Source organism: Filicampus tigris, chromosome 22 (assembly GCF_054856515.1).
Source record: "Filicampus tigris isolate MCC_2025a chromosome 22, RoL_Ftig_1.0, whole genome shotgun sequence".
NCBI lineage: Eukaryota > Metazoa > Chordata > Actinopteri > Syngnathiformes > Syngnathidae > Filicampus > Filicampus tigris.
Window position 1 is genome coordinate 8636086 of NC_141238.1, and position 14671 is coordinate 8650756.

The following is a 14671-nucleotide window of genomic DNA, read 5'->3' on the forward strand; positions in this document are numbered from 1 at the left end:
ACAAAAACATGAGTGCTTGTAAGTTGCGTGTGTGAGAGAAGAAGCAGTCCCTGTGCTGCAGGAGTCTGCACTTTAATGACTTAATCCAAGTTCACTCTCCTTTTGTGCGTCTCTGCCAGCCTGCATAATCCCGGCTGGCCCGATGAGAGCCCGGAGATGACCTCACTGTTTGCTTTCACTGGGTCCCCGCGGACGCCACTGGGAGTGGGGTTTGTGGTTTGGGGGGGGGAAGGGGACGCTCGTTCGGCCGCGTTGGAAACGAGGGTCCGCTGGGATGATGGTGGGCCGAAGCTCCTGTTACTGGAGGCTTAGTCACGCTGCGTGAAACTGATGTGCAGCAGCCACGGATCACGTTGCACAATATCTATGTGTACGTATGTGTGTATATATATATATATATATATATATATATATAGATATATATATATATATAGATATATATAGATATATATATAGATAAAGATATAGATATAGATACTGATTCTTTTTTTTATATATATATGTTTATTTTGAAAAAATGACAAGTAAACGGTACATTTTTTTTGAGAAAATAAATAAAAGCGAACCATTCGGGTGATTTTCTAAGAAATTCTACCAGAATAAAAAATACACTAACAAGGAAAGATCTCTGAATTTTGTAAACTATTAAGACACGGAAATCTTTAAACACTCAGCAGCAACTGCCTATGACACACCTAAGTATTCAAGTTAAAGACAAGTTGTCATTACAGTACATGTATACACTTTTTGTGAAAATACATACAATAACTCTATTAAAACTGTTTTTATAATGAAATACAGTAACTTTAAAGTCTTTATGATATTATTTACACTTTTTAGGCTTTGAATTCTTTGAATGATCAACAGCATATTGTAACGAATTGGGTTGTCTGTGTTGTGGTCGGATTTGTGTTTTGCTGAGTTGTGATGTTTCCGAGGTTCATGAATGCATCATACGGCGAGTGAGATTACCAGCGGAGAACAAAGGAGAGCTATTGTACTTTTTATTTTGGCTAAAAAGATTGCTTGCTTCCTTGTCTAAGAAACATTCAAAGTCGGCTATTCGATATTATGTTAGACGTGCTACCTGCAGCATAGCCGCCGATCTCGTGTAGCAATGTCGGCACGCAACTTTGGAACTTATACACGTACGTTTCCCCATCGGCGATTTTAACAGGAAAGCCAGAATGTTCCCAAACATGACACCTCAGTGCACGGAGGGCCTTCGGGCCCTGGCTTGTTTGCGTATGCCATAATAATGCCATTTATCCATGCATTTATGATTTATCACGGCTTCTAGCGTACTGGCTCCTCGTTTGTTCCGCCGCTCTCCACTCCCGCGTGCAACAGTCATTAGCGCCCGTGCGTATGATAAAAAACGATCAGAAACGGTACTCAAGGTGGACCGAACCGAACATGCCATACCGAAACGTATTCATTCTCCATCGATCTGCCATTGGGTTGCGAATGTGTCAATAGTAGGGCCACAGGTAGGTACCGGGTAGATAAGGTAAAAATTATACTGAAGTAAAAGTACTTTGGAACTATATGACTTAAGGTGCGAGTAAAACGTGGTTCTCCAAATAACTGCTTGAGTGAAAAAACTAATCAAGAACTGAGGAACCGGTGAGTAACTTCTGATTTATTTATTCTTTTAACTAAGGCATGAATGTCAAAAAGACATTAATTCAATCTTGATTTAAAAAAAAAAAAAATACTTAAAGCAAATTCAGCCACAAGAAAGAGTCTTCAAATAATTGTCTTTGTTTACCACTCATGTAACAGCACAAAATCAACCCGTCTTTTTCAAGGTGCCCAACAACATGTAAACAACGTGTGTGAAACCCACAACATATTTGTGTTGTTTGTGGTTCGAGAGAATAAGGTTTAGCGTTGGGTGGTGGACCACACAAAGAGATAACGGGATGCGGGTTGGCGGCTGTTAAAGCCGACGCTCGTCCCGCCCGGCATTTGGAAGGGGGCGCCGTCCTAATGCGTTGTTTCACACTGTGAGCAGCGTCGACGGCTGTAGCTCGGCGAGGACCACCTCGCCGCCAAATGACCCGCCGCTCAGGCTTGGCGTGGGGGTGGGGGGGAGCAGGACAGGTGGGACCCCCCATACTTAACGTGGACCTCCAGGAGGGAGGGTTCCGCGTTTAAGATGTCATGAGTAGATGTCGGCCTGTTTTTTTTTTTGTTTTTTTTTGACTGCCAGATAGCCAAACCAAAGAAAAACAAAACCTCCCTGGCGGAGGTAAAAAGTGCATTTCCTTCTCACCATGTAAGCGCTGATCTCCATTATGGCGCCATTTAGCATCTCGGTGCTACATAGCCGAGACATAAGGATGCACCGGCCCACAAACAGGCGGCGTAAACAACGTGGCTTCATCTTGGCGTTTTATCTACTTGCCACCCACAGTTAACACCAGTGGGGAGCTAATCACCCCCCCCCTCACATAACCCCTCCCCATCCCATCCTCAGCTACTCACCACAGCCGAGACTGGCGCTACAATTCCTAAACCTCCTTTTGGCTCGCACTCAAAATGTCTCCAGTGTCATTTCAAAGTGCCATTGTTATTATTTCCCAATTTCCCACAATGCACCCTGCTCCAAACTATGAGGCAGAATCAGATCCCCTGACTCCACCCCCCCCCCCCCGCCCCCCTGCACCCCGGCACTCATTTGGACATTCCTTCCAGTGAGTAAGTTTGACTCATTTCTTCACGCTTCTCCCAAATGATGATCAATAGTGGGCGATGGAGTCATCTGGGTGCTCCCATTAACCCCCGTTGGCCCCGTCATAAGCGCACGGGTCGTGCCCGCCGCACATCTTTGCTCCCAGCGTGACGCTAATGAATCACCCCGAGCCCCGGAGACGTTGCGCTCGACCAGGACGGGGCTTTTTCCCCTTGATGCCGACTCCCCGTGTGGTCGTCGGACGGGCCTGTTTGCAGAAGGCGACATACTCACCTGCAACAACACTCGGCTAAGTGCTTGTAAACCTAACCAACGTGCTTGGAAGATGCGCGTGAACAACACCGACATCGTACCCAATGTCATTTCGTGGAGGTGTGGTGTTGTTGTCTTTTTATTGGCAGCTAAGAGCATGCTCCACACATGACAGTATTCCGGTATTCATTAAATATAATACCAATATAAATAGATGGATTCGAGTATAAACACATTCTAAACATACCAATATTGGTAAATGCATACCAGTATATTATAAGTAAAACACATTGCAATGTTAAATAATAATAAAAACCGATGTTCTTGAAACACGTACGGATATTGGTAAAATACATTCCAATTTCGGGAAGGGTATTGATGTTGGTAAATCAATTATTGATATTCATCAAACACAAACTGATATTCATAAAGCATGTACATATGGTATATTTGTAAACAAAATACCGATAATTGTAAACGTGGGCTAATGTTTGTAAATGTACCGATATTTATAAAAGTTTACAGATATTCGTAAAACATGTACCAATATTCTAAAACATATATAAATAAACCTGTACTAGTATTACATAGACAGAAAAAAAGTTCGATTCCGGCTATGCTTAGTCCGACTATTTTTTTTTTTTTTTTTAAGTTTCCCGCATATCGTTTATCGCCTACAAAATGGGCGTCCGTCATAGGCGGATAAGCGGACCGGTCCGTCACATAGGCGGTATGCCCAGCTCTTGTAAACACATACAATCACCCATAAAACACAGCAACGGTGGTAAATCCTTGCCAAAATTCATAGAAGACATTGTAATATTCATAAAACATGGGCCAGTGTTGTTCAATACTTTTCCGATCCGATATTGGTCAATGTTGGTAAAGCCCAAGGGTGAAGTTTTTTTGGTGTCAGTAATGTAATCCTCAGTGTGCTTTATGCTGCTCCGCATCATCTTCAGAATAAATGAGCGCCTTGAATTTATGCCTTTGCCACTTGTGGTATTTGTCCTTCCCCAGCTGTTTGCTCTCCTGAGGTAAATCGCCATAAATCAGCCAAAGTTAATCTGCCGTGTGTGTGTGTGTGAGACTCACTTTTGAGATAGGGGGGGTGCTCTTTACCTCCATTGGTTACAGAGCATCCATCAAGTGCTCAATGAAGGCTCAACAGAGAAGTTCCCTGTAACCTCGTCATCACCCCCGCGTCCCCCCCCCCCCCCCCCCCCGAACCGCCACCTCCAGCCCACCTTCTTCCTCCTAATACCTCCACGTCTTCCTCCCGGGACAATCCCGTTTGATTCTAAGCTTTATTCAGCGCGTAATCGCGTCGAGAAAGTCGTTACCCGCGCTTTCGCATCCGCAATAATTCTTCCCGCATCTCAGACGCTCCTCGCCGTATCGGAAAGTCGATCCGAGTGCCCTGTCGTCCATCATGTAACTTAAACTGGAGGTGACTCTGGCGCGATATGACGCCTGACAGCAAATCATCCCGCGGGGAGACGGCTGTGGAAATTCCACTCTGTTGAGGGAGAAAAAAAAGGACTCCCCGGACAGCCCGTTTGGGCTCCATTCTGCTGAATTGCTTAGACGCTTTAATCCATCTTGCGCCATAGCTCCACTACGCATCTGCTTCTAAATACTAAATGGGTCTGATAGGGCTTCATTCAAACAACTCGACACACATTTCAACATATTCACTCTTACCAGACCGATTTGGCATGTTACATCCCCCTTAATTGTTCACAATAGAATCTCCAATTTCCACAAAATTTTAAACGTCCATGATGAAAATTGCAAGATGTTTAAACGGGCCTGGAAGAAGTGAGTGAAGGTCCCAATTTCACTAAAATGTTAAAAATGTGTGTGTTAAACTACACATCATGCCTAAACATATCTGCTAACTCTTGAATCAAATAACCCATTGTACAGATTTCCACATACTCAATCCTACCAGACCCGTTTAGGCAGGCTACATCCCGAAAATGATCACAGTAACAACAACTAACTCCACCAAAATGTTAAAAATCATGTTAGAAACAGAGAGCATGCCTAAACACGTCCGCCAGGACTCCATTCCAACGCACATTTCCATGCCTTCTGTCCTGCCAGACCTGTTTAGGCATGCTGCATCCCTTAAATGTTGAAAATGGAATTCCTAACTTCATCATCGTTTTTAAAATGTGTTAAAATTAAGCAGCATGCCAAAACAGTTTTGCTTGGACTTGATTCAAATGTCATCACACAGATATCATCATACAACACAGTAAATGCCACCAGACCCATTTTGGCAGTTAACATGCCTGAAAGGATGACAATAGCATCCACAACACCGAAATGCTAAATGTTTGTGTTAAGGACAGCAACATGTCCAAACGGATCTGGTAGGACTCCATTCACACCGTTTTTCCACATATTCAGTCCTGCCAGACCTGTTGAGGTATTTCACTTCCATTAAATGTTTGATATAACATTCTTAACTTTACCAAAGTGTTAAAAATCTGCATTGGAGTACAACAGCATACCCACAAAGGTCTGCTAGGACTGGTTTAAGCAGCTCATCGCACATTTTTTACTCACATACAGTCCTGCCAACCCTGTTTAGTCATCCTCCACCCACACATCATAATAGCAACCCCAAATTTACAAAAATGTCGAAAAAAAGCAACATGACTCTGACGGTGTGCTCGGAATCCATTCGCACAACTCATCACACAGTTTTTCCATACATTCAATCCACCACCAGACCCGTCATGTCCAACATGACCACAACAGCATCCCCAAAATCAAAGCACAGCAGCACAAGCAGGGTGTTGGGAATGTGATACCGGGGGGAAGAAAAAGACATGAAATTGCCATTGTTAGTGGAGCCAAATCTGCGGCGGCGGTGCCTGGGCTCCCTGGGCCGGCTGCCTGCTTAGGCCGCTCCATTAAAGTGAAATATCAGATGGAAGGCTAACACCGCTCCCATGACATCATCCGTGTTTTGGCCAAAAAATAAAACACAATCTCTGGCGCTAAAAGCATCCGCTCGCCATGTGCGGGATTAACGGGAAAATTGTCCATAATTTTTCTCACGTTCCGGATGATGCGGCTTTAACCTTTTGTGGAGTTCCTCACAGTTTTGTGTCGTTTTTAGGATGACATTCAGGTGCCGTATGGAAGCAGATGTCCCCCCCCCACACACATACCCCCACCCCCCACACACACAACCCCCTCCCCTTCCCTCCAACTCACACATCCATACAGATGTGCATCCAAGGTGACAGCGCGTAGCTGAATCATCATCCCCAACTCCCCCACGCCCCCCGAAAATCCTTCCACACCTTGTTGGCAGGACCGGAACCTTCCCGTGTCTCTTCGGGGGTGGGCCCCGTTTGACTCATGAGATGGGTCAAGACCCTCGCCGCAAAGCACTTCCTGTTTCTGTTGAGGTCATTTTCCGAGGACCATCACTTTGAAACGACGTTGGAAAGTGCTGGACGCAATCTAAACTGGCAGAATTGGAGCGGATTTTCCAGGGAGGGTTGCAAAAGACACTTGCTGTCTCATAATAAAATAAACAAATCTTTGCAAAACAAGACCCAATATTGAGAGATTGCACAATAATATTCCTGTATTGCGAAACACAAACCAATATTTGTAAAATGCGCATGTCTGAATATCCCCTAAATATGTCCTAATATTTATAAAATACAAATATATTGCTCCACCTTCTGATTGAATGGGTTGTCGAATATTGTTTTTTATTTTTAACTTTTTCAAAGCTTCTGGTTCCTGATCGACCCCAAAAACCCTGATGGCGTAAAACCTATTAGGATGATCTTAAAATCAGGAGCTGTCCACTTTTGACGGAATGACGACTGCGTATCCGTGTCTTGCCCCTCCCCTCTCTCCCCAGAGGGCCAGTAAATCTGGACACTTTACTGCAGAGAGGGCGGGAGGGAACCCCCCCCCGCCCCCCTCGCCGGCGCTCGCCTCGCCCGGCGTAATCCCACCACTTCCTCTGGCCCGGCTCACGCCGTTAATGCATTTTCTGTAACTAACAGCCGTTGTTTCCCGATTGTCACGCTTCCATCTCGCGCGGAGACGTCGGATAAGGTGTTGGGAGATACACATTATTTATATACATTTTTAAAAAAAAAGGAATTCCACTCTAGTTGCAAAAAGGACTCCTGGGACTGTGGATTTGGGGTCCACTGTCACTCAAGAGGTATCTTTGGTTCATAGACGCTTGAGCTGACGCTAAATATCCGCAAAGCCTCCGATCTGCTTGTGCTAACCAGGTATGATTGGCCTCCATTCCATTCCCGGTCCTGCCAGACCCGTTTAGGCATACCACATCCCAAAAATGATCACAATAGAATCCCTAGCTTCATCCAAATGTTGAAAGAAATGTGTTAAAATAGTGCAAGATGCCTAAACGGGTCTGCTAGGACTTGAGTCAAACAAGTCATCACATAATTTCCCCACACATTCAATCCTGCCAGGCCAGTTAAGGCATGCTACTACATCCCTTAAGTGAGCACAAAAGCTGCAATTGTATGTCAAAATACAGCAGCATGCCTAAACAGGTCTGCTTGGACTCTATTCAAACAAGTCATCACAATTTTTCAGCACATTCAGTCCTTCAGTTCCCTCCATTAGGGAAGGCACACCATATGTCTGAAATATTTTAAGTCCTGTCCCCAACGTGACCCAATGGTTGAGAATTCTGGTTGAAAACGGGATCATGCCTCAACGGGTATGGCCGGACTTAATTCAAAGAACTCATGACAGTTTTTTCACATTCAGTCCTGCCACACCCATGTTGCAATGGTTAACAGTAGCATCCCAAACTTCACCAACATGCTCAACATTTTAGTGGCAACGTGACTAAACGGGACTGGAAGGATTCAATTCAAATAAGTCGGGTGTCGGATAAAGGGTTGGGTGTTGACGATTATTTTAAAAAAAAGAAAGAAAATGGAGGCTGGCAGGAGAAGGTCTGGTATTGCAGTTAGGACCAGCATGACCACTGTCGGGTGATCCGGCGGCTCAGGCGGCCAGGTGGGACGCCTCAACCTGGGGCCCCCCGCTTCCGTCACGCTCGCCCCGAAATAGGAACACATGGGTGTCAAGTGAGAGCTGTGGCGTTTTTTAACTCGCCGTGACTGGGGAGGGAGCGGCATTGGACGCGCATGGCACGGCGAGGGCGTTTGGCAGCAGTCGAGGGGCAATCGATTTGCAGCCCTTGTAACATTGTGAGCCACGATGCTCCTTAGCGGCGCGGCGCGGGGGGTCCCGCAACAGGTTGTCGGGAGGCTTGCCAAGAAAGATTCGCCTGAGTCCCGTCGCTCGCCTTTTACCCGACGTTTGACGGCCCGTTAAGTGCTCCCCGCTGCTTCGTGCCGGCAGTTGAAAAAGTTTGCGTAAATGAGGAGAAATGTTAGCGGGAAGATTAGCAACAGCAATGTTTTTGTTGTCACACGAAATGGAATTTTTAAAAAATCCCGCAACGCATGACATGATTTTTTTTGGGGGCGAATCCTTTAAACTAAGACATCAGAGCATTCCACACATTCAAATGACTCATGACACAGATTTCAGTATATGCAGTCCTGCCAGACCCATTTAGGCATGCCGCTTCCTGAAAATATTGACAAAAGCAATCAATAAAATGCGAAAAAGCGTGTTGAAAACAGATCAATTATGACTTGACAGAATTCAAGGACTTAATCTAAACAATTTATAACACAGATTTTCATGCATTCAGTCCTACCAGACCCGTTTTGGCTTGCCGCTTCCCTAAGATTACAAAAGTGTTAAAAAAAACATGTTGAAAACAGAGAGCATGACTAAAGAGATCAGGTCAGGAAAAAAATGATTCAAATTGGAAAAAAATCTTATAATTTAAAGCCATGTTGCCTAGTCCTGCAACCAGTCCATAAATCGGAAACGCAAAATTTGTCAAAGTGCAGCGTTCCAATTAGAAGCTCATAAAAAGCGTGCTCCTTAAACGGCAACAACAACAACGCGCAGGGAAAGATAACCTGCCGACTTCAAAGCCTGTCTGGCGTGCCGCCTCGGATCCTGACCGGGAACCCTGACCTTCCGGAGTGAAGGTCGGAGGTTGGAGTGGCACGGCCTTGAGCTGGGGTTAAAGTTGGCGGGGGTGTTTGACCGAGCGATTGTGTCGGGGCGTCACAGTCAAGCTCTCGCTTACCCTTGAATGACCCGACTCACCCCGAACGCGGGCCAGTGCGCTGTAATAGATACGCAGCAGTATCAGGAGAAGTAACAGAGCAAGTTCTCCAAATGACAACAAACATACAATTTTTAAGGGACCCATGGAAGGGATGTTGAACCAAATGCTGCTTCATCGAGTCTAAAAGGATGTTTTTTGACATTTGTGAAAGTTGAGTTCAAGTGTAGACTAAACGGGGCTGAGGAGTGATGTCTCCGGACTGCATTTCAGACCCGATAACAGGCGCGATGCATCAGTCATCGGTCGGTTGGTTGCGGTAACCACGGCAACACTGACCAGAGGATTGCGGGGTAGACATCCGTAGACGTTGGCCGATTTTAGATTTGGGGCCCGCCAGCCAGTATAGTGAAGCTGGCGACGCAATCGAGTGCAATCGTTCAACCGAGGCTTCCAGTTTTCACTCTTAAAAACACTTGTCATCGTCCACCATCTTGTGAAACATTTTCATAGACCTTCATGTGTTGAGTGCACCGTGCGTGTGCGTGTGCGCCCAGAGTGCAAGTGATGACAAAATGCATCCTGGTCCGGCACCTCCGTGTTTGCCAGTGGAGGTGTTAACAGAGGAAAGGCAGGCGTCAAGTGTGTGCGTGTGGCTCTAAAAGGAGTCAAAATTTGCTTTATTGGCAGGATTTTTTTATTTTATTTTTTTAGGGGTCAACGTGCATTTTAAGACGATTGCAAGAGTTGCTGATGTCGGCGTTGGGCTTCATAACGAGCCGTGACGTGGGCAGCTGCGATGTTAAACGGTGATCATTCGCCAGTAACACCTCATTTGATGCCCGTGGGACTGCGGACGTTTACGGGGATACGCCGCGCGTCGGGCGGTAAAGAGTCCAAAATCAATTGTTACGCTGACAAATCCCACAATGACTTGATTTGTTGTTTACAGTTTTTGTTCATTTTGTATTAGGTGGCTTTGCTTTCCTTTTCATTTTGGCATTAAAAAAGCTCAAGGACAAGGATCCCAGGAAATGACCCCTAATAATGCTAAAAACGTGGACGAGGTCCTGTGTCTTTTCAAGCATGACTTCTTGAGACTTTTTTTGGTAGACAGGCCTGCCAAATTTCAAATTGCTAAATGAATCTGCCTTTAGGTGCTTAATGTTTGAACAACAAATTATAAATGGTGTGGCTGAACAGAAAGGGCTACTTCAAACCAGAATTTCCTGACTTCATGTGCCTTTTCAGGTAATGGCTTCTTGAGACTTTTTGTGTCTGGTCATGATAAATATGCCGACCAAAATTCATATTGCTAAATGCCACTAGCTTGAAGGGCTGAATTTTCAAAACAAATCTTGGCGACAAAGTGACTCCTAAAAGGGCCACATTAAACAGCATGGCCGACTTCTTGCGTCTTTTCATATCTTCCTTTTTTTTGTGGGTCTGCTCATGATCGATATGTGTACCAAAATTCATGTTGCTAACTGAAACTGTCTTCAAGGGCTGATTTTTTTTTTTAACATAAAAATGATATAGGGTGCAACTGAACTTCAAATAAAAGTGGTAGATTTCTTGCGCATTACCAGGCATGTTTTCTTAAGACTTTTTTGTGGGTCTACCCATAGTAAACATTCATACCAAAATTCATGTTACGAAGTGAATCTGGTTATTTTGGCTGAATGTTCAAAACAATACGAGTGGCAAGGATCCTTGGAAGATACTCCTAAACAGACTGCTTTAAAGCAACATGGGAGACTTTTTTGGTAGATAATGCACACCAAAATTCATGTCGCTAGATAAAACTGCCTTTGGGCGCTGACCTTTGAACCCAAATTAAAAATGGTGTGACTGAACCAAAATGACTCTGTCTTTCCAGGCATGGTTTGGTGAGAATTTGTCTTCCCGCTGCAGCCTCCAAGACGGCGTCCATGGGAGGAGGTAAGAGTAAACAGTAGTAAACAACAGTAGCAGTGGGGGTGTGGGCCGCCCTGCTGGGTTGATTATTGGGAGGGCTGTAAACGGGACCTATTACCCCCCATGCACCACCCCCGAAATCTCACCCACCCAGCTCCTCCGCTCTCTCGCCTCGGCTCTGCCGCGGAGAGAGCAGCAACATCTGGGCATTAGCTCTTAATGATGAAGGCTGAGCAAACTGTTGTGCTCAACAGACGTGGAATTTTTTTTTAAACACACAGATGGGGCAAACCATTCTTGCATGAAGTAAAAAAAAAAAAAAAAAAAGTTGAGTATAAATAATTATTTCATAGTTTTTTTTAATAGATTTATTTGCTTATTTCATTTGTATTGAATTAGGTATAATATAATTTATTGACAATTATTTAACAAATTCTAAAAAATCTATTCATAGATTATAACAATTAATCCCCATTTCATCATAATTAATTTTCAGATTTATTATAAAATAACTATGATTTTTTTTTTATGTGTGTGAGGGGTTGCAAATGAATGCAACAAATACTGTACAAGAAACTCGGTGTACTGTCATGCAGTTTTGGGCTCCACATTTTCAGTGTGCTTTGTCTCCCTCTGCAGTCAAAACACTGGAAGTTCAAGACAAAATGGCAACTGCGACCTCACCTTTTGATATTTTTTACAATTAATCTAACGTTTGAGTTTAATCATACGCTCTACAACTCAATTCGGGAGTGGGCAAAGTATGGCTCGCATTGTTTAATTCAGCCCGTCAAGCATATACTAATTGCATTCAAATGTGATCATTTTTCTCATAATTGTAGATAATTTAAAAAATAACATTTATTTCACGCAAGAGTTCTTATATTAAATTTTCATCTGATTATACTCCATTACTGAAGTTGCTTTAAAAAAACAACAACCTTGCTTTATGTAAACATTTTAACCTCATCTACAAATAACCTCACTGCCTTAAAATGTGTTTTTATCTATTCCTTCTAAAATGGAAAATTTTACAAACGCATTCGACTTTTTTCCTCCATTTTATTAAATGCTTAGTTTTTTCTATGGGTCAGGTACAATTTAATGAATTAACAATATTTTTGATTAAAGTAGGCTTTTTTTTTTTAAATGTATCGTATCTAGAACTCGCCAACCCCTCCAAGTCTCAAAATGTTGACTTCTTGAATAAAACTGTGTTCATTTATCAAATGTTTTTTTATTGTGAAGTACCACTTCAAACAGTGGAAGCATCCCATTCCAAACAACAGGACAAAATGTCACTTTTCTGGGGGCCACCTCCACTTTTATTACTAGGAAAATGTACACAGCCTTTAACGGTAGGACTTTTGGTAGCGGGCGCGGGCTCCGGGTCCACCGAACTTCTTGGATTCGCAGCGGCGCGGGTCGGCGACCAACAGGGTCCTGTCGTACTGGATCAGGATGTCCTTGATCTCCTTCTTGGAGGCCTCGTCCACATCTGCCAGGAACCCCAAAAAAATTAGACAAAATGTAACTTGATGGATAAAATGACAATTTGTGTTCTTGTGGTCGACTTACACTTCTGATAGTACGCCACCAGGGATTTGGAGATGGCCTGACGGATGGCTGGAAGGCATAAAAATGACATTTGATGTGTGCAAAAACCAAGATATGGATGTTTTGCTTCTTGTTGCTTACCATAAACCTGCGCCACATGTCCACCTCCCTTCACTCTGACTCGGATGTCCACTCCAGCGAAACGCTCCTTGCCCAGCAGCAGCACGGGCTCCAGAAGCTACGTGAGAAATCAGGACACAACCACTTATAGCTCACATTAAATACATATTTAACATTAGTAGAAGTGGCTTGCTCACCTTATACTGGAGTGTAGCAGGCTCCACCATCTCCAGAGGTCTGCCGTTCACTTTAATCAGACCATTGCCTCTCTTGCAGTGAGCGACTGCAGTGGCAGTTTTCTACGAGACAATATATATAACAAATACATTACGGGGTAATATTGCAGTAATAGATAGCAACGTGATACAAGGTATAAGCTGTGATACTTGAAAAATCAGCCATAACGTGACAGCTGGCCCGACGCATAAGTGTTTATCTTAAAATAAAATAAAAATATCGAGTTAGAATCTCAATATAAAAGCAAGGACGATGAGAATAAGCAGTAATGTTTAAGGATAAAAGCAGTAATACAGCGTAGTCAGCTAGTTGCTAATGAGCAAAACATCACGCTTTAGCTTCAATTAAGTTTGCCAACAATAAGCACGTGTGTTATGGTGATTTTACTTTACAAATACACGCGTGTTAATCTAATAGCTAACTAATATGTCAATTTTATTAAAATTACGAAAGAACTTCGTAGATGTTAGCTTCGCGAGCTAATGCTTCCCAGGCCACACTGCCTTAGCCGCACCGCCACACGTGAGCCCCTTTCATCACTTTTACTTACTTTACGCCCGAAAACCTGGACAGATTGCAGGGGACCTTTCGCCGGCATGTTTCTGTAATACACAGGACACAATGTTTACTTTGGAAAGAGGGAGAACCGTGGTTTATTTGGGGTTTAGCAGCACACCGAGGTGGCGGACATTACCGTCTTCAGCTAGGTTGCCGTACGGAGAGACCGACGGGGCTTCACGGGATGAACATCAGGGGCTGTTGCGCGACTGTTTGAAACAATTTGCGGCAAAGCTTTGCGACGGCTGCCGTTGCTGTACTGTACCTCCATTTTACATGGGCTGAGCACGGCAGAGTGGGACAAAAGTAGCTTTGAATACACGTTAAACTAGTTTAATTTGAATATATTTAAGATGATTTACTAAAAATGTATTTATTGTGTTTATATATCCACCATTCCTAGATTCCATTCTTCCCTCTTTCTTACCTTACGTCATTCCTTAATTCCTTTCCTACTTCTTTCCTTTCTCCCCCTCTCTTCCTTCCATACTTCCTTCTTTCCTTCATATATTTGTTTCATCTTCCATCCTTTCTTCCTTCCCTTGTTTCTTTTCATACCATCCCTGTTATCTCCCTTACTCCCTTTTATCCGTGCAACCTAGTTTTCATACTACCCTAAATTGTTACCTTTCTTTGCTTTCCTCATTCTTCCTTCCTCCCTCATTTGATACCTCCATTGTTACCTTCTTTCCATCTAAGGTTCATTGCATTCTTCCTTCCTACCTTTGGGTCTTCTTCCTGTCCATCATTCCTTGCTCTCTTTCTTCCTAGATAAATTGATTTAAATTAGCTGAGTTTTTGTGATTAAGTGTCCATTTTATATGATCTTAATTGTATTCAACATACAGTATATCCTCTATTTTATTGTAAATGTTTTATCTCTGTTCTCCTTAAACAATTAGCTTTTTGTACTGAGAAAAATGCACACTATATACCGGTAATTTTTACAAACTGAGACGATTGTTGACTGTCCTTTTGTGTGTTAGCACCATCTAGCGGTGCTAATACATCAAGCAATGCCATTCAATCAGCTTGAGGCTAAGGTGTCTCATCAACCACAAGCTGACTTTAGAAAGAGAGCACTGATGACAAACAATTTGCTGTGCTGGAATAAAACAAAACAAGCACCCAGGCTGCGGTTTTTGCCAGCT

General features: G+C 43.6%; 2 protein-coding genes across 5 annotated transcripts in view; one reads left to right on the top strand and one right to left on the bottom strand.

Annotated features, from left to right (window-relative positions):
* The window catches only part of ppp1r12a (protein phosphatase 1, regulatory subunit 12A), a 67151-nt gene that overhangs the window by 14671 nt on the left and 37809 nt on the right, over positions 1-14671 (top strand). For all 4 annotated transcript variants that reach the window (XM_086023112.1, XM_086023111.1, XM_086023113.1 and 1 more), the window contains exon 5: positions 11011-11072. The gene's annotated coding sequence lies outside the window, so the exon portion shown is untranslated. The remainder of the gene's footprint in view (positions 1-11010; positions 11073-14671) is intronic.
* On the bottom strand, positions 12347-13781 carry rps16 (ribosomal protein S16). The gene is made up of 6 exons (XM_086023116.1): positions 13657-13781; positions 13513-13564; positions 12923-13024; positions 12747-12843; positions 12627-12674; positions 12347-12546 (listed from the first exon to the last, which is right to left on the bottom strand). Exons 2-6 carry the CDS (start codon positions 13558-13560, stop codon positions 12401-12403), a joined length of 441 nt encoding a protein of 146 aa, XP_085879242.1. The 5' UTR covers positions 13561-13564; positions 13657-13781; the 3' UTR covers positions 12347-12400.